Source organism: Camelus ferus, chromosome 9 (assembly GCF_009834535.1).
Source record: "Camelus ferus isolate YT-003-E chromosome 9, BCGSAC_Cfer_1.0, whole genome shotgun sequence".
In the NCBI taxonomy this organism is placed as follows: Eukaryota; Metazoa; Chordata; class Mammalia; order Artiodactyla; family Camelidae; genus Camelus; species Camelus ferus.
The window spans coordinates 21,947,949-21,969,604 of record NC_045704.1 but is presented as its reverse complement, the minus strand read 5'-3'; the positions used below and the strand labels follow the sequence as shown (position 1 = coordinate 21,969,604).

Here is a 21,656-nt window from a genome sequence, read left to right as displayed (position 1 = left end):
AAACCTCCCCTAAGATGGGGTGAGTGGTCTGTCTTCAGCGATGGGATCTGTCTTGATCACCACAGGGTCACCAGCAACCTGGCAGGAGGCCTTTAAAAGCATATATCTGATCACATCAGACTCCTGATTAAAACCTCTCCTCTGCAGAAAGGCCTGTCTGTCCACTGGACTCAACGCAGCCCACAGGGTCATCCCTCTGTTACAAAACCTAGTTTCTCAGCCTGAAATGATCTTTTATTTCTTACAAGTTTTACTGTAAAGGCCCAGATAATAAATATTTCAGGTTTTCTGGGCCACACATTTCCACAATGACTTCCAGTTTCCTGACGTGGCGTAGAAGCAGTCAATAGACAATATATAGACAAATGAGCTGAGTCACGTTAAAGTGTTATTTATGGGCACTGAAATTTGAATTTTACATTATTTTCATGCCTCAAAAAATATTCTTGTTTCTCACAGGAGTCGCTGTGGAGTTGGGGTGTGCTACGCTCTCAGCACATTATTCACCAAATATGAAGCTCCCTGAGCCCTGTTGTTTTAAAGGGCTTTACGGAGGCCTCGCTATTTAGGCACCGTTGATTAAATCACTGGCCGCTAGTGATTAGCTTCATCTCCAGCCCCTGCCCTCTCCCAGAAGATTGGGAGTTGGGGCTGAAAGTTCCAAGCTTCTAATCAAGGGGTGACCAGCCCCTACACTGAAGCTATCCAGGTGCCCCCCCCAATCCCCCCAACCAGCCATTTCATTACCCTATAAAAGACATTCTTACCATGCCAGAAATTTCTGGGGTTTGGGGAGCTGTGTGCCAGGAACCAAGATAAAAACCAAATATTTATTTATTTTTATTATACCACACATTCTTAGCTGGCAGCCTGTACAGAATCAGGTGGGGGGTCAGGCTTGGCCCATGGGGTGTGGTTTCTGGGCTCTACTTTCCTCCATGGTGGCTTCCTTTTCAGGCATGTGCAGCCCCCAACTCGGGAGGACAAGGATGGATACCAGTTTAGCAAATGCCACTGGACAAAGAGGACCTCTTCCTGAAAGTCCCAGGGCTGTCCGTCATTGGCCCAGCTTGGGTCATGTGACCATGTCTGACCCAGTCAGGTGGACTAGCTGATTGGCTGGGCCTGGGTCAAGCGCAGGAAGCTACAGTGGCATTAACTTCCTGTGAATTAGAGATTCGAGGGGCGGTTTCTCCAGGAAATCCAGAGAAAGGAGAAAAGAATGCTGAGCAGGATAAAACAAGAAATGTTCACTATGAATGTTCTGTCTTTGGCCCTCCCTTTAAAAAGACTTTACGTGTATCTGAACACCTACTATGTGCCAAGCAACACTGAACCGAAAAACATGGTCCTGTTCTCCTGAACCTTCCTCTCCTCTGTTCCTCAGGCGAAAGTGAGGCAGCATTCCTCCCTGTCGGCTTGGATGGGGGCAGGCTCGCCGTGTTCCGAGCTGCAGTCCCAGCTGCACATACCTCATCTATGGACGCACCCTCGCCCCGCTGCAGCCCAGTGAGGGTCATACCTGTGGGCTCGGTGGCAACTTCAGCGGCGCCCCCAGTGATGATGCTAAGGCCCGCACTACCTTGGGGATGACCGCAAGGTTGCCTGTCCAGTCTGCAGTGACGAGGGGCGGTTGGTGTCAGCCAGGAGGTGGTGCTGGCATCTGCAGGACCCCAGGGGCCCTTTGCCTCTTGCCACAGGGAAATCAACCCAGATCCATATGCATCCAGCTGTGTCAGTGATCTGTGTCTTGCTGCGGGCAGTGACCCCTTATCCTCTGCTTGACCTGGCAGGTGAACGCCGCAGTCTGCCAGGGTGTGACTGTCACTACTGAACCCTGGAGGAATTCCTTCTTCTGTGGTGAGTCATGGTTGAGCAGGGCAGGAACTCATCCGCATGCTCTAGATGGCCATGTCCACTGTTAGCAGACCGATACTCTGCTGTACTCCTGAGAGCCCCCAACTTCCCACGTTCCAAAATCTGGCACGGCAGGGGCTTCCAGACTCCTCCCAGGCTCCAGCTGGATGCACGCTTTTTGGTTTGGAGCATTTCTAGTGATTGCTGTATATTTTAATGCCAGCTTTGAGCTGACTGTGTGATTCCTTGTGCTACTCCCTGCCTCCTTGTCAAGTGGACTGGGTGTCTTTTTCCACCCTCAGAGAGCCTGACTTGAGATGCCCATCTACTAATTCCCAGAGATGTCAAGATAATAATCCCAATAATTGCTAACACTTCCTGAGCATCTGCACCGCCCCAAGCATGGGACTGTCCCCTCCTCGGAAACACCCTGTGAGTGAGAGGCAGTGACTTTTTCTTACTCCCATTTTACAGCTGGGAAAACTGAGGCTCATAGAGGTAAGGTTATTTGTCCACACTAATAAAGGATGTTGTTGAGACTTGAGCCCGAGACTTTCTTTTTCTAGGGATGGAAGAAGTTCTATTACAGCAACATCCTTCAACTCTTTGTTTCTTATTTAATTCTATATTACAGAAATTTTCAAACATAAAAGTAGAGGGACTAGTATGGAGGCTCCTGTACCCATCAGGCAGCTTAACAGTGGCCAAGTTGTGGCCAGCCTTGTTTTATACACCCTAGTCCTCACCTTATTTATTCACTTTTTGTAAAGCAAGTCCCAGACATCCTGTAAGCCTGTAGATACTTCAGCATGATTCTCTAACAGACAGGGGGCTCTGCTCCTGTGATGTTAGAACTGGATGTGACTCTCTGGTACCCACGCAGTAGAGAGACCTCAAAAGCTTTGGAATGAGGGTGCAGGGGGAGGAGAGACAGTGCTCATGGAGAGGGAAAGATAGGCCAGGGGCTGTTTCTAGAATAACAATGAGTCACCTTTATTGTGGGATCATGATGTGCCAGGCATGGTCCCAAACACTTTAATTTAACTTGCTTAATCCTCAAAACAAGTCTGAGGCCAGTACTTAAGAGCCCATTTTAGAGATGGGGAGACTGAGCCCTAGAGAGGTGAAGCCACAGGACCATGGGTCAGTGACAGAGCCAAAATTTGAAGCAATAGGGCACCCGGATTTGCAGATCTTAGGTCTCCTTATCTCTGTGTTTTCCCCTCCCTCTCAGCTTCGATGTGCCCCAAGCACAGCCGCTCCCAGCTCTGCCTGGACCCCCTGGACCCCCTGCCGCTTGCGCCTCTGAGTCCCTGCCCCACTGCACCAGCCCAGCACCTAGCACCGGCCCTGCTGTGCCTGCAAAGATGCGCTCCTGTGGGCTCTGGCCAGGTGCGTGCGTCTGGAGCTGTGCACACGGCGGCTGCTCCTACCAAGTGAGTGGGGGTCTGGGCTTTGCTCCTGTGAAGGGGGCCGGGCCACCTTGAGGGTCAGGGTTCCCCAAAGCATGCCAAGGTTGGGCTCCCAATCCAGGACAGCATTCTCAACTGGTGTGGATGGCGGACTGGGAATTTACTATGTGTTACAATTTACATCTATATTACTGATGATTCTGATATCGCTCCTCATTTTCACCAAGCTCATTCCCTGGGCTCAGCACTGTGTGCTACGTGCTTATTATGATGATGAGTATTGTCAGTGTAACTGTTTTTATTAGCCACCACTAGCTGAGTGCTTACAAAATTCAAGACCCCAACTGAACACTTTGATAGTAAGAATGACAATAATAACAATCATAAAAAAACAATCACCACAAGAGCTAAAATATTAACATGAACAGGTACAAGACCCTCTGCTTCTTATTGTTTTTGATGGTGTTATTTTAGTGGCCAAATCTGAGTTCTGACCATATATGTCAGGTCCCTTTTTACTACTGCTAGTGATAATGAAAATGTATGGAGGGTTGTGGACCAGAAATTGATACATTGTATCTGTACTTAAATTAAGAAAAAAAAAGAAAGAAAGAAATGTCTGGGGTATGTACTTTGTGTCTGTCTAGGCTAAGCATTTTAATAATAATAATGGCAGCAACAATGGCTAATATATTTGGGGCATTTCCGATGTACCTGTCTGTAAATAAGTGTGTTAAAATAATGATGACGATGACAATGATAATGGCCAATATGTACAGTCTGCTGTTTTTGTGCTAAGTATTTAATGATATGCAATAACAACAATGGTGAAAATGTTTTGGTCAGTTATGACATGTGTAATCCTGTCATCATAATTGGTCGTATTTTCTGAGACCTCATTCTGTACCAAGCACTGAGCCAGTAGGTTATTAATAGTAATATTAGCTAAAGTGTGTCAACAGCTCACTGTGGGCCAGCTGGGTGCTAAGCGCCTCCTGCCCACAACTGCACTGACCTTCAAACAGTGTCAGTCTATTGTGCAGAGGAGGAAGCCAAGACTGCCCAGTGCATGGAGCAGTCAAGGGGCAGAGCCAGGTCTGGACTCCAGGTCTCTCTGACCCCCAGTTGTGCTCTGAACTGCTGGGCTGTGCTCTCTGCCGAGGGACACAGTTTCACAGTTGCTGCCCTCTGGGCATCAGCATTAAGTGCACCTATTGGTGACTCTGAACATGGCCTTCATGCCAATCCTCACTGAGCCAGCCCGTCGACCTCTGCTCTTTCCAGCCAGGCCCACACGTCTGCCTGCCCCAGGCCTCCACCATGCCCTGTTCTGGCCGGCCAGCCTGGGCAGGGGCGCCTCATCTGGCCTCCCTCTCTAGGTGGGAGACCTGGTCTGGCTGAGCCCAGGCACCCACAGCTGCAGGTGCGACAGACCAGGGCATTTCCACTACAGCCTGGCTCGGTGCCCTGTTGGAGAGGCTTCCAAGGCACTGGCACCTTCCATCTGGCCCATTCCTGTGGGCCAGATCCCAACCCTGGGGGCTCTTCCTTCAGCCTGGAGGCTTCCAACAGAAACTACCGCAGCTGGCATGTGTGCTTCCTGTACCACGTGGAGGTGGGGCTCAGCAACCTGGGACTGAAGGCCTGTGTGATACTGGAATGAGGGCAGCAAGTTCAGGTGAGAGGGCAGAAAGGTAAGCCTCACGGTCAGCCCAGCCAGGCCAATCCCTCATCCTACCCTCATGCATTCAAGCTGTCATCCATCCATTCTTCCATACGATCATCCTCAGTCCATCCATCTACCTCTCCATCTCTTCATTGTTCCATCCCTCCCTCTTATCTTCTCCATCCTTCTGCTCCTCCACTGATCTACCCCTCCATCAGTTCCTCCCTTCGTTGAAGCCCCCTGCATCAAACCATCTCCAACAAGATAGCACACCATTGATCTGTCTATGCCTCCCTCCATCCAACCATCCATCCATCCATCATCGTTCATCCGTTCAAAAAAACTGTACGCTGACTTTGAGTCAGACCCTGGTCTAGGCTCTGGAGACACAGCAGAGAACAAAACAGACAGGTCCCTTTTCTCCTGGACTTCACTTTATAACAGTGGGAGGCAGTAAAACATAAACATATAATATATCAGATAATAATAAGTCCTAGAAAGATAAAACGTGAAAGGAAGACTGGGAGTACCTGTGTGTATGGGGTGGGGGTTATAATTGTAAGTGGGGTGAATTTCCCTCTGGTTTCATGTGGAGGCTGTTAGGGGCAACAGGGGAGCAGAGAGAACAGAGAGAAGGCTGATGTGATAGTCCAGGTGGGAAGTGACTATGGCTGGAATCAGGGAGAGGGCAGTAGAAGGCAGGGAGAAGTGGTGGGATTCTGAAATATTTGGAAAGGATCAGAGGAGAGAGAAAGGGCGAGTTCCAAGATGACTTCTATCGTGAAGGATGGAGCTGCCTCTGCCTGAGATGGAGAAGATGGGGGCAGGGTTTGGGGTATGATGGGAGCCAGGATTTGGACGTGTGGAGTTGCAGATGCCCCCTAGTGCTCCCTCCCTTACCTGTGGCATTGGGCAGGGGCTGAGGGTAGCAAGAGGAGTCAGACCCTGAGCGCCCCTCACCCCTAGGTTGACGGCCAGGTGGTGAGCCTCCTGGCGCAGCTGGGCCCTGAGGCCCATGTGTGGTGGGGGCAGGGCCTGGTGATGCTCCAGGTGGGCACCCGGCTCCAGGTGTGGTTCAACAGCCGCAACACGCTATTCCAGCAGGTGGGGCCCGAATACTGGGGCTGCCTCTGTGGCCTCAGTGGCAACTTCAGTGTGACCCTGGTGATGACAAGGTGTCCCCCGCAGGGTGCTCGCCCCCAGCGATGCTGACGTTGGCAATGTCTGGCAGACCCAGGACAGCCAGCCTGGGTGAGTGGCCACAATGGACCAGAGAGGCCTGGGTTGGGGGAGAGGCTGGGCTGGGGGCAAACAGCGGGCCAACAGACAAGGCTGAAACAGAGGCCACTAATAGCAAACATGCGGTGTCCTTAGTAGTGGGAACTACTATTATGCCCATTTATGGATGGGGAAACTGAGGCACAGAAGGTAAGTATTTGCCCAAGTTCTCACAGTAGAAAGTGACAGAACAGGGATTGGAACCAGGCAGCCTGGCGCCAAAGTCCTTGGTCTTAGGTACTCCACTCAACTGCCTACCCAAAGGGAGGCAGGAAATCCTCCCCCTCATGGAAACTTTAGTCCTGAAATGTCCAGTGCATGTTCCCCTTAAATTTACATGTGAACTAATTTAAACATCTCATTCCTCACCATCACCATCCTCATCACCATCATCATCACCATCACCGTCATCACCATCATCATCACCACCATCAACATCACCAGAGTCATCAACGCCATTACTGTTACCTCACCCTCCTCCAGTGGGCCCAGGTAGAGGTAGAAATGTGGGGCCCCAAGAGAGGTCTTCGGGTGCCACCTGCTCTCCCCAGGACCTGCCAGGCTTCTGGGCACTCACACATCATCACCTTCAACGGGAGGATGGCTGAGTTTCGAGGCACAAGTGCTTCTGTCTTTGCCAGGTCCTGTGGCTCCTCTGGCTCATTGCCTTTTTTCAAGGTGGAAGTTGGAAAGAAGAACAGGTCCATTTCAAAGATGTCTATTTAAGTGAATGGGACCCAGATTTGTTTACAGAGCGAGAATATTGGACCTGGCTAAGGTAAGCACTCATTGTCCCTTAGAGAAGCCTGAATGGGTTGAAGCTAAAAGAAATGCTTTGGCTCAAACCAAGTAAAAATCATGGGACATATATTCTAGTGAAAATGCAGTGATTTGGGGCCCATGGAATTTTTCTGTATGCCAATTTGGTTGTTCTAATTTACAAATAACAAATAAACAAAAAAAATTTTACTCAAACAAGTAAAAATTTTAGATTATTTAACTGCAAATTCCAGCAGGAGATCAAGCATGGCTTGATCAGGTTGCAGACTCTGTCAGCATTTCTCTTGGTTTGTGGTCCTCTATAGTGTTAGCTTTGTCCCCAGACTGGCTTTTCTTGTGGAGGCAAAATGATTACAACTTCCAGGCCTCAGATGTGTTCTCTCCACTGTCCAAAGCAAACCCCAAATCTTTCCTTCCCTCAACTACTAAACAAAATTCCCATACTTCACTTTGATTGGACCCCACTGAACCAGTCATTGCAGCCCAGTGATTGTCTTCAGCCTATCTGGTCCTAGCCTCGGGAGCTGTAGGTAGGAGAGGTTTCCTCCAACCCTCACAGCTGCTTATCGCAGGGAAAAGCCTCAAATGGGAGCCCACTCCAGTGGGCTGGCATTCCCAAACCAGTACTTCTTGTTGCAGCAACCTTCAAAGAAGGTGAATGTCCTGGAAAACCTCCCTCCTGAGACCTGAGACTTTTGTCTGAAACCCATAGGGGTGGATGTGTTTTCCACGCCTGAGGGCCCCTGCCTACAAGAGTTCCATTGTTGGCTGTTGGAAAACACACAGCGGTGCCCCTCCCACCCCATCGCCTTCCAGGAAGGAAACCAGCTTTCAGAATTAGTCATGCTGACAGCATCCCACACAACAACCCCATTGAATCCAAAGGGCAGCCCTGCAGGGTGAAAACCATCTTATCCCCATTGTATGGACGGGGAAACTGAGACCCAGGGAGAAAGACTTGCTTGCCTGAGATCACACAGTGAGGAAGAGGTGGAGCTAGGATTTGAACCTAGGTTTTCTGGTTCTGAGTTCCTTCCCTCTCCATCTGTTGGCCTGTGTGCCCACAAAGTATGATCTATTTAAGGAATGTGGGGTACCTGATTCATCTGTATGGGGCCTGGATATAACGGCTCTCAGGAATGGTTTTCTTTAGGCTCACGGACATAGAAAGCAAACCATGGTTACCAAAGGGGAAAGTGGGGGGTAGGGATAAATTAGGAGTTTGGAATTAACAGATACACACTACTGTATATAAAATAAGCAACAAGGACCCACTATACAGGGAACTATATTCAGTTTCTTATAATAAGCTGGGATAGAAAAGAATCTGAAAATATATGTAGATATATGTATGTATATGTATAGCTGAATCGCTTTGCTCTATAACTGAAACTAACATTGTAAATTAACTACGCTTCAATAAAAAAAAAAATTAAAAGACCACCAAAAAAAGAATAGTCTTTTTTTCTTTTCTTTTCTTTTGAAATGTAGTTGATTTACCATGCTGTGTTAGTTTCTCATGTACAGCACAGTGATTCAGTCATACATATATATAGGCATATTCTTTTTCATTATAGGTTATTACAAGAAGCATGGTTTTCATTCATTTGCTCAACACATATTACCTGAGCACCTACTATGTGAGCCAGACTTTGTGCTCACTGCTGGGGACACAGAGGGAATGGAACAGCCAGGGTCTCTTCCTCCCACAGCTGACATTATAGGGGAAGGGAGCAGAGAGAATAAATATAACCAATAAGCATATAATTATACAGTATGTCAGGAGGTCATACATGCTAGTGCTACAGAAAAAAAAAAAAAAAAAAAAAAAAAAAGAGCAGGGTGGTATAGGGTGTTTTCCAGATGGAAGATGTGGTTTTAAATCGAGTGGCCAAGAAAAACCTCATCAAGAAGGTGATGTTTAAGCAAATCCCTGAAGAAAGGAGATGAGGGAGGTTAGCAATGTGACATCTATGAGAAGAGTGAGTCCAACAGTAGTAACGGCAAGTGCAAAGGTCCTGGGGCTGGTGGGTTGGAGGAAAAGCAAGGAGACCAGTGTGGCTGGAGCTGAGTGAGCAAGTGAGGGGTTGAGTGGGGGAGATGAGGTCAGAGAGGTGACAGGGGACCAGATAGGGGAGTGATTTATAGGTTGTGGGTCATGGTGAGGACTTTGGCTTTTACTGGGAGTGAGGGGCAGCCAGATGAAGTCCCTGAGCCAGGAGGATCCTGATCCAACTTAAGGATTCACAGGCTCCTTCTGTCTGTATGTGAGGAGCAGACTGTAAGGGGGCTGGAACGGAAGCAGGGAGACCAGGGAGGAGGCTGTGTGATTTTAAATCAAGTAGCCAGGAAAAGCCTCATCAAGAAGGTGATGGTCCAGGAGGGAGACGATGAAGGCTGGGCCGGGGTGGGGGCAGTGGAGAGCAGGAAATGGTTGGCTCTGGAAACATTCTATGGGGTCTAATTCCCTCTTCTAACCTCCTGTCTGTTCTTGGGACCCTCAAAGTTATGTGAGGCCCTTTGTCCTTTTGTTATTCCTCACCCCAGCCTCCCTTCCTCTCCCTCCACGGGGTGTGGAGTCAGACAACCTGCCTTGGAATCCCAACTTTGGCCCTTAATTAACCAAGCGACTTGTAGGGAGTTGACAGAGCCCCTCTGTGCTGCAGTTTCCACTGGGAGAATGTTGCCTGCCTACCGAGTGGTAAGTCCTGCAGCCGCACGTGCCGCAGGATCGTTAGTTGAACAATTCAGAGAGGCAGTTAGCAAGAGGCGGTAAATGACTCAGGGATGTACAGGGGTGTGGAGCTGGCACTCAGCACCCCCTTCTTGGATGCCAAGGTGCAGAGGGAAGGGGGATGGGAAAGCTGAAATGTCAGGGGCCCCGGCTGCCAGCAGGCTGCTGGGTCAGTGCCTCCCCATGGCCTGTGGGTGCCAGCCAAGCTCTTAGAACTGCAGACTCATCTCCCTACCTCTGCAGCCTGGCAGGAGCCTGCCAGCCCAAGCGTCAGCCTCGGAGCCCCAGGGTCCCCCACCAGGCCAGGGCTGGGCAGCCAGGAGAGGGTAAGGCACCCACAGCTGGGGAGGGGCAGAGCAGGGTACCAAGGACTCAGGGACTGGGAACTGATCCGAGAGAAGGAAAAGAAAGGCATTGTGGGAGGGCAAAAAGAAAACAAACTTTATCTAAATGGGAAAAAAAAACTTTATAATATTTAATATAGATTAGATACATAAATATGTGACATCCAAAGTCCAATGAAATTCAGGTTATTTAACTTTTAGGTTACTCAATCCTGGATTTCCTTTTTCCTCCATTCTTTTGCTGTTGTTTTTTAACTGGTGTTTTATTATTTTGTGTAAACTTTACTGTAAAAGTTTTTATTGATTTTTCCCCAACTTTGATTTTAAACAGTGCAATGAACCCAAATACCCTTCCAAAAGCTTCACCAGGTCTTAATATAGTGCCTCATTCGCTTTACCTCTGTATCTCCTGCTATATTTTATAATTTTTTTGAGGTCTTGCGTCTCAGAAGTCTTTTCCTGACCCCTGTGTGCAAGCATTTCACAAAACTTCGTCTTTTCTGTTGTTGGTTGGCCATCAAAACCTTTTCCGGGCTGGAGGGAGTCATATAAATATGACCAAGGTTTTTTGTAATTGGGCCTTTTCCCCTGACTGCGGGCAGAGTCGGAATCACAGTCCTGGGGATCTTTCCGGCACAAATCGCACTCCGATACATCTCCCCAGCTAGGAGTGTCCTGAGTCCGTGCTGTAAAGGTGGCCTCGTAGGCGCGGAGGGTGGGTCTGAGATGGGAGGTGACAAGAACAAGCCTGGGGGCAGAGCAACTGTGGGTCTCCCTCTGCCTCCCGCCCGCCCGCCCGCCTATGAAGCCTCCAACCAGGGGAAGACAGGGCCTGGGTCACCCGCAAGGAGACAGACCTACCCTTTTAACAACTAATGCCAAGGGGGAATGTGGCCTAGTATACCAGGTCTTCCACAAGAAGCTGGACATGCATCTTGTTATGTTGAAACATCGTGATGTTTAAATGTTGTCAACTGTTAATTTTTGCAACAGTCTTAGAACTAAAAGAAACATACATGATAGTTGGGTCAGTCCTGGGGCTGCCAGTTTGAGATCCTTGTCTTAGGGACTGACACAGGCTGGGAGGAGGCTGCAGGGTTCCCCCCTTGAGCCCCAAGCCCCCTCTCTTGCTTCCCTGCAATTCCCACTCCCACTCAGGACTCCTAGCCATCAGCCCAAGCCCCTCCCCAGTGAAGAGGAAACTGGTCCAGGCCTGTCAGCCAATGTGGCCCCCTTTGCCCACCTGTCTCATTAGCAGCTCATCCTCATCTCGGGCCAGGCCTCTGTGATGGGGAAGGGAGAGACAGGAGCATCTTTCTTTCATTATTTATGAAATACTTCCTGAGAATCACTACGTGCCAGGCATCGTTCTATATATAATTCAGATGAAAATCCTGAGGAGCTGATGTGACAGCAGGGGAGGCAGATAATCAAAAAAGCAAAGAGAAGTCTCCCAGGATAGGCTTTGAAGACAGGTAAGTCAGAAGAGACTAGAAAGGGAGAGGGTGGATGTGATTTTTAATAGGGAGGTCAGGGAAGGCCAGGTGAGAAGGCAGCGTTTGAGGTAGGACTTGAAGATGGTGAGGGGATGAGCTGTTATGTGTTGACATGTGGGGAAAGAATCCCAGACAGAGAGCAGCTGTCGCAAAGGCCCTGAGGCAGAAACATGCCTGGAGGGCTCCAGAAATAGAAGGAGGCCGTGGTGACTAGAGCAGAGTGACAGTGTGAGGGGGGCTGAACCTCCTCCCAGCCTGCCTAGTCCCTGAGATGGGGACTCACAGTGGTGGTCCCAGGGCCTCACCCAACCTTGGGCAAATTTCATTTGGTCCACAGGGTGTTAGGGAAATTAAAAGTCAGTTATCAACACTTAAAAAGCAGATTTCATCATAAAAATCAATATTTCCAGCTTCTCCTGGTGGGTGAACACATCAGACCAGCACAGGGACAGATCTCAAGGGACCTGTAGACCCTAAGCTGCCCCGTCTGGCACCTCACCTGGCTCCTGGAAGCCAGGCAGACAGAGACATGTCCACAGCCACACCCTCTAAAGTGGCAGAACAGGTCCACCTGCCAGCTCCCACTTTCCTCCCAAAGAAGCCAAGTTCTGAGGCTACAGGAGCTGCTCTACAGAGCCCAGGAGGCCACATTTGTCTGCCCATGGGTGTCTCCGTCTCCATCCTGCCGGGAAGTAGGAGCTTGGAGCATCACTGTGATCACATATCCTCGGCCCCCAGCCCAGCCTCTCAGCCTCTACCTGGGAAGGCAAGGCCCCGGCCCCACCAGAGCCCTTCTCTGGCTCCCACATCCCAGGCTGGCCCATTAGGGCCTATACATTTGCCAGGAGCCTGAAGAAACACTCACAGCTTTAAGAGAACAATAAAATTACTGAGCCCTGAATATCAAAGGCAGATGGCAGAACCCAAATTAACAAAACTTTGAATCAGTGACTCTGTAACACCCTCCCCGGCCTTGGTTTTGTACCTTCATTCGGCATTCCTGAAAACTCTGAGCTGTTCAGAAACTACCTGTAGGTTTGGTTTTTCTCATTTCACAAGAATTCCCAGGATACTGAGAAATCATAGCTAATCTCAGCTTCGACAAATGATTTCTAAAACAAAATGGAAAGGAAATATTTCCAATGGCTTCATTATCTATATAATATGACAATATATGTAACATACTTACATATAAACCTACACACACAACACATATACATATATAAATAAGTGGACACGTTAAATATGACTGAAGTCAAATCAGCCTGGAAGACTCATCCCAAAGAGATGCTACCCTTGATAGGATACAAGGGGCCGCATGCACTCCACCCTTTGCAGACCTATCCCCCGGGTCTCAGTATTCACACGAGTCTTGAGTCTGCCTCTCCTGGCCCTAAGCCCCAGCCCCAGCCCAGCACCCACTTGGATGGGGCATGTTCCGGTCCAGCCCTGGGAGGAAGTTATGGTTGGCCTGGGTTGGGTATAAGCCCCGTAACCCAGTCTGTGTCCCCAGATGCAAGACCATGAGATGAAAGATTCAGGGAATGAAGTTGGCAGAAGTCTCAAATTGGTGGTTCCCCCAGGCTGAAACCAGCCCTGAAATGTGTTTTATTTGAACTGTGTAATTTTTTTAAAAAATTTGAGCCAACTTTTAATGTTGGGAATTCTGCATAAAGATTCAGGTTTCAGACATCTATTGAAGGTATAGAAGCAATTGGCTGGAACTATGGAGGGGATATCCTTAAACTCTTTTAAATGAACTGTTTTATCAAAGTAGTACGTCTTCAGGACATAAAATTTAGAAGGTACAAGAGGGTGTGTGATGATAAGTGAGTCTCCCTTCCACCCCCTCCCCTAGCCTCTCCATCCCCTTCTTCAGAAGCAACCAAGGTACCAATCTGCAAAGATATTTCATTTATTTATAAGTATATGCACCTATATTTTCCCCCCTTACAAGTGGCAGCATTCTTCTCCACATCTTGCTTTTTCTCCCGGGGCGAGATGCGAGATGTCTGGGAGATACTTCTGTATCTGTCCACAGGAGCTGGCTCCAGTCTTTTTGGTGGCTGCCCTTTAATCAGGACAATAGTTCTCCTGTTTGTCCAGCTGCCACCGGGCCTTATTGTCTCACGCCTGTCCTGCTCCACTCGCTCGTGATTCTTGCCTGGCCCCTTTGGCATCCTGAGCCTGTGGACTCGCACAGGTGAAGGGTGGATGGAGCATCTCTCCTAGCCACCCAGCTCTCATCTCTTCTAGCTCTCAAATGCATGATGCATGCAGTTCCTGGACTTCCCAGCAGAGGGAGACACTACTCCACCCCAGCCCCACCAAAAGGGTCTTAAAAGGGACGTTGAAATCTTGAAATGACTGGGCAAGAGATGCTATCCACCCAGATACAAGGACTGCCTTAACTGAACTGGGATGCCCTGCCACCAGGCCTTGCTTTCTGTTTCTATTCTCCTCCTGAACCTCTCTGACTGGGTCTCCCACCCCGCCCCTGTGCCCCCTCCACTCCTTGTAGAGACTGGCCCCTCCTTAATGTGGGTAGGGGGAGACCTGTCCTAATCTAGGGCCTGGAGTTGAGAAACTGCCTGAGGGACCCGCATAAAGAGAGCATGTATCTGAGCGGGTGTTCCTTGCCCTTGGCCGTCTCTCCTGGCTGAAAAGTGGTGGTGGTGGGGGGGTCCTTTCTCCCTGGCCTGGGCAGACCCAGACCGCCCCCAGCAGCGCCTTGACCTCGAAACTCCCTCTCCTTGTCCAGCACTCTGTGGTCCCCAGAGTCCTCTCTCCCTGGCCTAGTTCATGCGGCCCTCATCCCCACCCCCGCGATGGTGTTGGGGGTCGCCTAGAGTCCAGCTGGTGGCCAGTGCAAAGCCACCCCTTTCCTGGCCCTGCCCCTCCCCGTGACCCCAATCCTCCGCCAGCCACTCAAAGGCGCCTTGTTCTCCATCCAGCCCCCAGACAAAAGTCCTTCTGTCTAAAAAGGCGGAATTGGGGGGAGGGGGCACCCCAACGGGGACCAAGTGGGGGCCTGCACAGACCCCAGCCGGAAGGAATGCCATGAGGAGGAGGGACAGGAGAGGGAGGAGGGAGGGAAAGGGAGCCTTGTGCAGTGCAGTGGCCTTATCTGGGGTAAGAGGCGGCCCCCACCCTAATGCCCACTGCGTAGACATCTGGCTCCCAGCACCCCTGGGAAAAACCCAGGCTAGGAAGGTCCACCTGGTGCGGGGAACCAGTTCCCAGTCTCCCTAAGGCACAACGGGCATGACGGGGGAGAGTCTCAGTCTAAGGCTGCGCAGCCCCATCCCCATCCTGTGCATCCTGCCCCCACCTCATGATCTTGGTCCTATCAGCATCTTCTGTTGACCCTCAAACTGTGTCAACAGCAAGAAGTGGCCCAGAAGCAGACTTTAGATCTCCCACAATGGCCACCAATCCCTCCTCCAAGGAGGGCACACAATCTGAGTGAGAGAAATTCAGTTATGGCACCAAGGCATGGCCTTCCTCCACCGCCCCCACCGGACAGAAACTGTGCTGTTAGAGACCTGAACCTCTGCTCCTCCCAGGTCCTTTTCTGAGGGGCGAGAGATTGGAGAAAGCCCCCTCCCCTGATGTGCAGGGCAGAGGCCCAGCCCTCACCCTGTTCTCCTTCTGCCTCACCTAAGGCTGCTGTGACCTTGGAGACCCCAAGGAGCTCCGGGCCACTAGTGTTTGAGGGGGAGAGGGACTGTCTCTTTAAGAGCAGGAGTGAGATGAGAGAGCCCCTGAGCTTTAGGGAGTGTGACTAGTTCTCTACCTGCCCAGGTTTGCTTAGGGTGTGGCAGCTGCAGCTGCAGATAAAGGCAGGACTCAGGCTTAGCAGCCTGCTTGCTCCCGGAACCTGGAACCTCACGCAGCCTGGGGAGCACACAGGTGAGGGGCTGGGACCTCCCTCCCTCAACCCCTTCTTGGCTCTGCCCCCAACCATCCCTGCCCCTCTCTCCACTGGTCTCCATTAAAGACCCCTAGAGTCTTCCCCCTTCAAGGTCCTTTTCTAGGGGAGCAGCTTAGAGGAAGCCCCCTTCCCCATCATTCTTCTCACGGGAGGCTGGGTGAGCCAGCTTGGGTGAGGGTAAAGCCCGAGGATGGGATTGGGGTCTCTGGAAGCCTGGTGGGTAGATCGGGGTGTCTGAGTAAACCAGAAGTACCTGGATTGTGGGGCTCAGAGTAGATGGGTGGGTGACTGTGTAGACTCGAGGTGTTTAGGGACTGGGATATGTGGGTCCTGGAGATCTCTAGGGAAAGGGGCTGGTGGCTTCCTGGGGAAGTGGTAATATGGGGAGATGGGAAGGAGATTTCAGGGACAGGAGGGAGTCATTTGGCTCACGCCTGGTGGGCCTGGAGAAACAGTGGGATGGTAGGGGGTGGACGGCGGAAACAGTCCTCACACCAGCACTGGGATCTCCGGGGCCAGGAAAGAACAGGGAGGGGTGGGCACAGCCTCCAACTGTAGGCTGCCTCCTTTCCAAGCCTTAGCGCCAATGGCGGCAGTCAGTTTCGGAGCAGCCCAAGGGCCTCTTCCAACAACAGCGGGAACAGGGAGGGGGAGGGCAGGTGCCCAGACACCAGCTCCCACGGCCCACACCGTGGGACAGTTGGGTGGAAAAGTTGTGCAGAGGTTGGGGTGCGGCTGGAACTACCCACCAGCACCCCCCCCCTCCCCGTGCTGGGGATGCTGGGAGACGATGCCTGGAGATGGGGCTTCCAGAGCCCTCACCGGCCAGGGCGGCTCAGAGGCGCCCAAGGAAAGAGGCTGAAGCGCTGAGACTCTGGGTCCCGGGTGACAGCATAGAGCATTAAGCTGAGTTCACAGGGGTTACAGGGTTGCGACAGCAACGTGGGCTAATGGTAGTGCCAGCTTCGTCAAGCTGCGAAGATTATATGCGTGAGTAAGTGCAAAGAGCTGAGAACAGTGCCCGGCGCAGGGTAAACACTCAGGCAGCATCAGCTCCTGTTACTAGTATTAGTGGTGTCATGGGGTGACCAAGTTTCACGTGTTCGCTTTAGACAACAGGTGGTCCTTCTACAGACCTGTGCCAGGCCTGCTAGGCTGTCCTGCCCACCCACTCACTCCAGCTCCACCTCTCACCTCAAACCTGGGCGGGTCCTAAACGCCTTGGTACTGTTCCCCAAAGCCATAGGCTCTTTTCTGACAAGAAATAGGTGCTCAAAATTGTGAGTATGGTATATGGGATGAACTGGGAAGCTAAGAGGATTCCCAGGATCTGGGGTGGGTGGAGGGAGATGGAGGAGCCTGTGAGAACAGGCAGGAAACAGAAGGAAACTCAAGGTGGGGGTTATGTGGAGGCTAGAGAGGGAGCTTGAGATGAGAGGGGTTCCCTCTCCAGCTGTGGACAGGAGACGGAGCACGGAATGTCAATGGGCTTTTTAACCATTCTTAGGGACTGCGTTTAGGCGTGTGTTTTGCTGTCAGTGAAACAGGGCGTGTAACAGACGACCTCTGGGGTTCTTGGGGGGTTACGTGAGGGGAACCCAGCAAGGTCATTTGGCAGTGCCCAGCACAGAGTGGCTCTGAGTTAAGTGTTAGCTCTTGCTATCAAGTTCGGGACAACAGATACTGTGGCAGTGGGGCAGGGGCAGGGAGAGGGCAGGGGGACACTCAGAGATGGTGGACTCATACCGGACCAGGAAGGGGACGGAGCAGGGTTCTTCATGCTGGGCAGGTCTGTCTGGGGAAAGTGGAAGTGTCTGCTGCCAGAGGAGCTTGGTAGGGGCAGGGGCTGGCCTGGGACTGGACAGTAGAGGCAGGAACTGGGGCAGGGTGGGCAGGAGTGGGGCAGAAGTGGGAGAGTGGGATGTGGGTGGGGCAGAAAATGGGACTGGGGCTGCAGCCAGGGGGTCCTTCTCCTCCCCCTTCCTCTCCACCCTCCCCAGGAGTTCTCTCCTCTCCACTTCCTGCCCTGCCCAGCCCGAGGTCTGCAAAGTCTGGGCAGGGCAGGCAGGCTCAGAGCTGTTCATGGGGGACACTCCCAAGAACCGGGCCTCCTGCCACCTGGCTCCCAACACCCCATTTCCCAAAACACCCCAAGGTGCTGAGAGAGTCCTGAGTTAGGAACAGCCTCCACAGAGCCAGGTCTGGCTTAAATCCCGCTTCCTGGCAAGCTGACCTTGAACACCCACCTTCACTTCCCTGAGCCTCGGTTTTCCCATCTGTAAGATGAGGATAACAACGGGCAGCACCTTCCTCGTTTGTTTGCCAGGGTGATTCGCTTTGAGCCTCCAATCCACATCCAGTGAGTTATTACTGCTGCTCCCTCTCAGGTCTGAGTTCTCACTCAGCCCCCACTGCACTTTTCGGCTGCCTTATCTCTCAGCCCAGCAAGTTTCAAGGCCAGTTCTTCAGCTTTTCAGGGGCGAGCTGTGCCACCCTGGGTGGGGAGCAGAGTAGGAGGGGGTTGGGAACCAGAGGCATCCCAGTGGCCCTGCTAAAGCTGGACCCTCTCCCCAGACCCCTCCAGGCCAGTGCTCCGACATGCAAGAGGTGGCCCTGAGCCTGCTTGTCCTCCTGGCAGGTGAGTGACTGTCCCCAGACTGCCTTTTCCCTGATCCCCTTGGCTGAGTGGTGACCACGCTTGAGTGCGGCTCTTTCGTACTTTCCTGTGGGGTGGTGAGTCTCAGGACAGCATCTCCTTGGGTAGGAGATGATTTCAAGGGGCACATAAAGGAGGACCTCTCTTTATTTTTAACGGAGGTACCGGGGATTGAACCCAGGACCTCATGCATGCTGAGCACACACTCTACCATGAGCTATACCCACCCCCGCAAGGAGGACCTCTTAGAGCAGAGGTCTTGACATCTTGACATCAAGGAGAAGGCTCAGCCCGTGCTACTGTCTTTAACACTTTATTACTAGAGGTAACAGAGAACTTTGTGGTTATGTGGCAAGTAACCGAAATCCCTTGTGCCTCGGTTTCCTCATCTGGACAACAGTAACAACTACTTATATACTCATTGTGAGGATTAAATGCGTTACTATTTGCAAAGCCTTTAGAATAGTGCCTGGTACAGAGTAAGCACCATGTGTTTGTGTTTCAAATGTTATTTAAAAATGATCAATCTCCCCTTAACAAAGAAAGAAGAGAGTGTAGGCCCAGAGTTAAGGCAGCCCACTGCTTCAGAATTCGGTCCTAATCCTTTGCTTTCATTATATTTGTTTTTACCCATTACATTGGACAAGACTGGTATCCCATTCAGGGTAGTGATGTAAAGTTGTTTTTTTAAAATAAAGTGTATTGAGTTGATTATCAGTCAGTTGCTTGACAGGGAATGGTGAGCAAACGGCAGAACCAGAACTGGTAGGGTGTGGAGATAAGGGCTGAGAACGCCTGTGGGCTGAAGCCATCTGTCACCTTGACAAGCCCTGCACTCCGTTTCTGCAGGAGGTGTGGATTAGCCTGGTGTCCAGAAATGTGAGCCTAAAGGGTTGCCAGAAGCCACCCAGATTAAAACCTATTTCAGGTGTCGGGCTGAGAGGGGGCATCCACATCTCCAAGGTGGGCTGTGCAGAGACAGCTAGCTTAGGGCTAGACCCTTGTGTCTTTGAAAGGTGGGGAACTGTGCCATCAGGGGACCCTATGCTGAGGCCCGAGGTTCCACAGCTCTGCCCCCAGCTTTGCTGAGGCCAGCACCCCCATCTCTCTCTTTCCCGCTCCTCCCCCTCCCCAGGCCTGCCTGCCTTGGACGCCAACGATCCAGAAGGTGAGTCAGACTGGACTCCTCCACCAATCCCACCCTCAAATTCTCCCCCATGACCCCAGCATCCCAGCTCTCATCTCTCGGATTCATGTTCTTTTTGTCTTTCCTTGCAGATAAAAACAGCCCTTTCTACTATGGTGAGAGCCTGTGCCCCTCCTTTAGCACCCCCCCATACCTATTTTGTGCCAAAGGTCTCCCATGGGGTGGGGGAAGGGTCTGCTTGGGGTGACCCCCAGGCGAGGATAGGGGCAGTGAACAGTAAACACAATGGATCAAGGGAACAAGACAGTCGGGTCCTTGGGAAAACTGTTTTGCTGCAAGTTAGACACACACGGAAGCAAAGATAGTTCACAAGAAGCCACTGTTAGGGTGCAAATCAACTGCTGGGAGGAGGGTTGACTTGAGAAGACTGCCTGGAGGAGGTGAGCCACTTGGCCCTACTCTTCCTATGGCCTCCAGGTTCCACACACCTGCTCCCCACCCACCCTCACCTGTCGCCCCTCTGCCCTCTCTCCCCCCGACACCACTGGCTCTGCTGCAGCCATGCTGGCCTCCTCGCTGCTGCTCAGACACAGCAGACGCACTTGAAGCCTCCAGACCTCGCTAGCATCCATCCCTCTGCCTGGAAGACCCTCTCCCACGTAGGCCCACACTCCCTCCCTCCCCTCCTCAGGCCTCTGCTCCACATGGCCCCTCAGTGGCCTTTCCTGACCACTCTCCCTAGAAGAGCTGCCCACTGACTTTCTGTCCCCCGGCCCTGCCTTTTTGTTTACAGACTGCTTCTCTCTTCCCCGACCTGACATTAAATCTCTGTCGCTTGCTCTGTGTAAACTAGAAAGTGAGCACAGAGGGGCTGGGGAGCTGTGTGTCCTCTCTACTGCCGTCTCCCTGGCATCTGCACATCAGAGGTGCCCACTGTATAGGGTCAAGTGGAAGGGGGCTTGGCTGGGGAGGGTGCAGGCCGGCACCAAGAGTCCCCTCCGGGTTTCTTCTAGACTGGCACAGCCTCCGGGTCAGCGGGCTCATCTGCGCAGGCGTCCTGTGTGCCCTTGGCATCATTGTCCTCATGAGTGAGTGGAGGAGCTGGGGGGCAGCGGGCAGGGCGGGGCTGTGGGTGCCCTCTCCTGTCACGGCTTTCTCCCCTAACAGGTGGGAAATGCAAATGCAAGTTCAGTCAGAAGCCCCGGTAAGATGGGTTCCAGGCAGCATGCCTGCCTCATGCTGGACAGACAGCTTTCAGGGGTAAAGAACTAAATCTTGCAGAAAGAGGCCAGGCCTCTGGGCCCCTGCCCTGGAGAATTCTTGCTAAGATTTCTTAGGTTTAATCTTCAGAACCATCAGTCCTCAAAGGGCCCCAAATCCTGAAATGCTTTGGTCCCTGCATTGGGTTGGGATGGTACAACCCAACGACAGAAATATAGCCAGGAAGTGACGTCAGGGCAAGCTGAGATTCCTCTAGCCTTGAGGGAGAGGGTAATAGGGGTGAACACAGACCTCACCACCTTTCTTTCCCTAGCCGCCACCCCGGGGATCCCCCACCTCTCATCACAACAGGTAAGACAGGGGCAGAATGGGGCTGAGGGGAACACAGGGTGTGAAGTGTGTGTGTGTGTGTGTGCGTGCGCACGCACCCTGGGGAGAAATAACTTGATCCACTCTCACAAGCTGACCCGGTCATCTCTCCCAGGCTCTGCCCATAACTGCTGAGGATAGATAAGCTGAAAGCACACAGAGAGCCTCTCTCTGCACAGGAGCCTGAATCCAGGACCCTCCCTTTCCCTCCTTAGACGGCTTTACCAGGGCACCATCTCATCTCTCACTGGAGGGATCTCTTTGTTGAATTTTTACTATAAAATGATCTTGCTCCTGCCCAGGCAGCCTCGAGACTCCCTATATGTGCATGGGGTGGGTTTGGGAGGCCAGGAGAAGCGGGTTGTGCAGCGGGGGCTGGCATGGAAGCTGGCAGCTGACTCTCTTTGCCGGGACAAGCCCAAAGGCCTGTTTCCTCATGATCTGGTGGACAGCACGGGGCCTGCCCTCTCCCTCTGTGTCCACGGGAGCCACATGTACAATTTAAAATTCTCTCATAGCCACTTTGGGAACACTTTTGAGAGTGAAAGGGGGCTCAGCCAGGTGGCACGCTGGGTCATTCAGGTGGACCCTGGGACCGTCCTGGGGAAACCAGGCAGTGGGATCATCCTACCATGACAGGAGTACCCGGATAGCTTGTAATAGTAAGACCCCTGTGACCCTCCACTCATCTGAGACCCCACTTTATTATAAAAGACCCTCCTAACACCCGAATGTCCCTGTGAGACCTTTAAATTATTTCCC

The 21,656-nt window shown here is 51.7% G+C and overlaps 1 protein-coding gene across 5 annotated transcripts; it reads left to right on the top strand.

Moving 5' to 3' along the window:
- The first annotated feature begins 15,377 nt into the window (after window positions 1-15,377).
- On the top strand, window positions 15,378-21,195 carry FXYD3 (FXYD domain containing ion transport regulator 3). 5 transcript variants are annotated; one of them, XR_004322931.1, is made up of 8 exons: window positions 15,385-15,479; window positions 18,076-18,139; window positions 19,293-19,325; window positions 19,436-19,459; window positions 20,318-20,392; window positions 20,472-20,564; window positions 20,839-20,876; window positions 21,010-21,195. XR_004322931.1 is itself a non-coding variant. In XM_014559042.2 (8 exons), exons 2-8 carry the CDS (start codon window positions 18,100-18,102, stop codon window positions 21,027-21,029), a joined length of 267 nt encoding a protein of 88 aa, XP_014414528.1. In that variant the 5' UTR covers window positions 15,387-15,479; window positions 18,076-18,099; the 3' UTR covers window positions 21,030-21,195. The 5 variants fall into 5 exon arrangements, 4 of the variants coding, with proteins under 4 accessions (XP_032344053.1, XP_014414529.1, XP_014414528.1 ...); XM_014559042.2 differs by having other exon boundaries at window positions 15,387-15,479; window positions 20,472-20,508; XM_032488161.1 differs by lacking the exon at window positions 15,385-15,479 and adding an exon at window positions 16,758-16,781 and having other exon boundaries at window positions 20,472-20,508.
- Window positions 21,196-21,656: the final 461 nt, after the last annotated feature.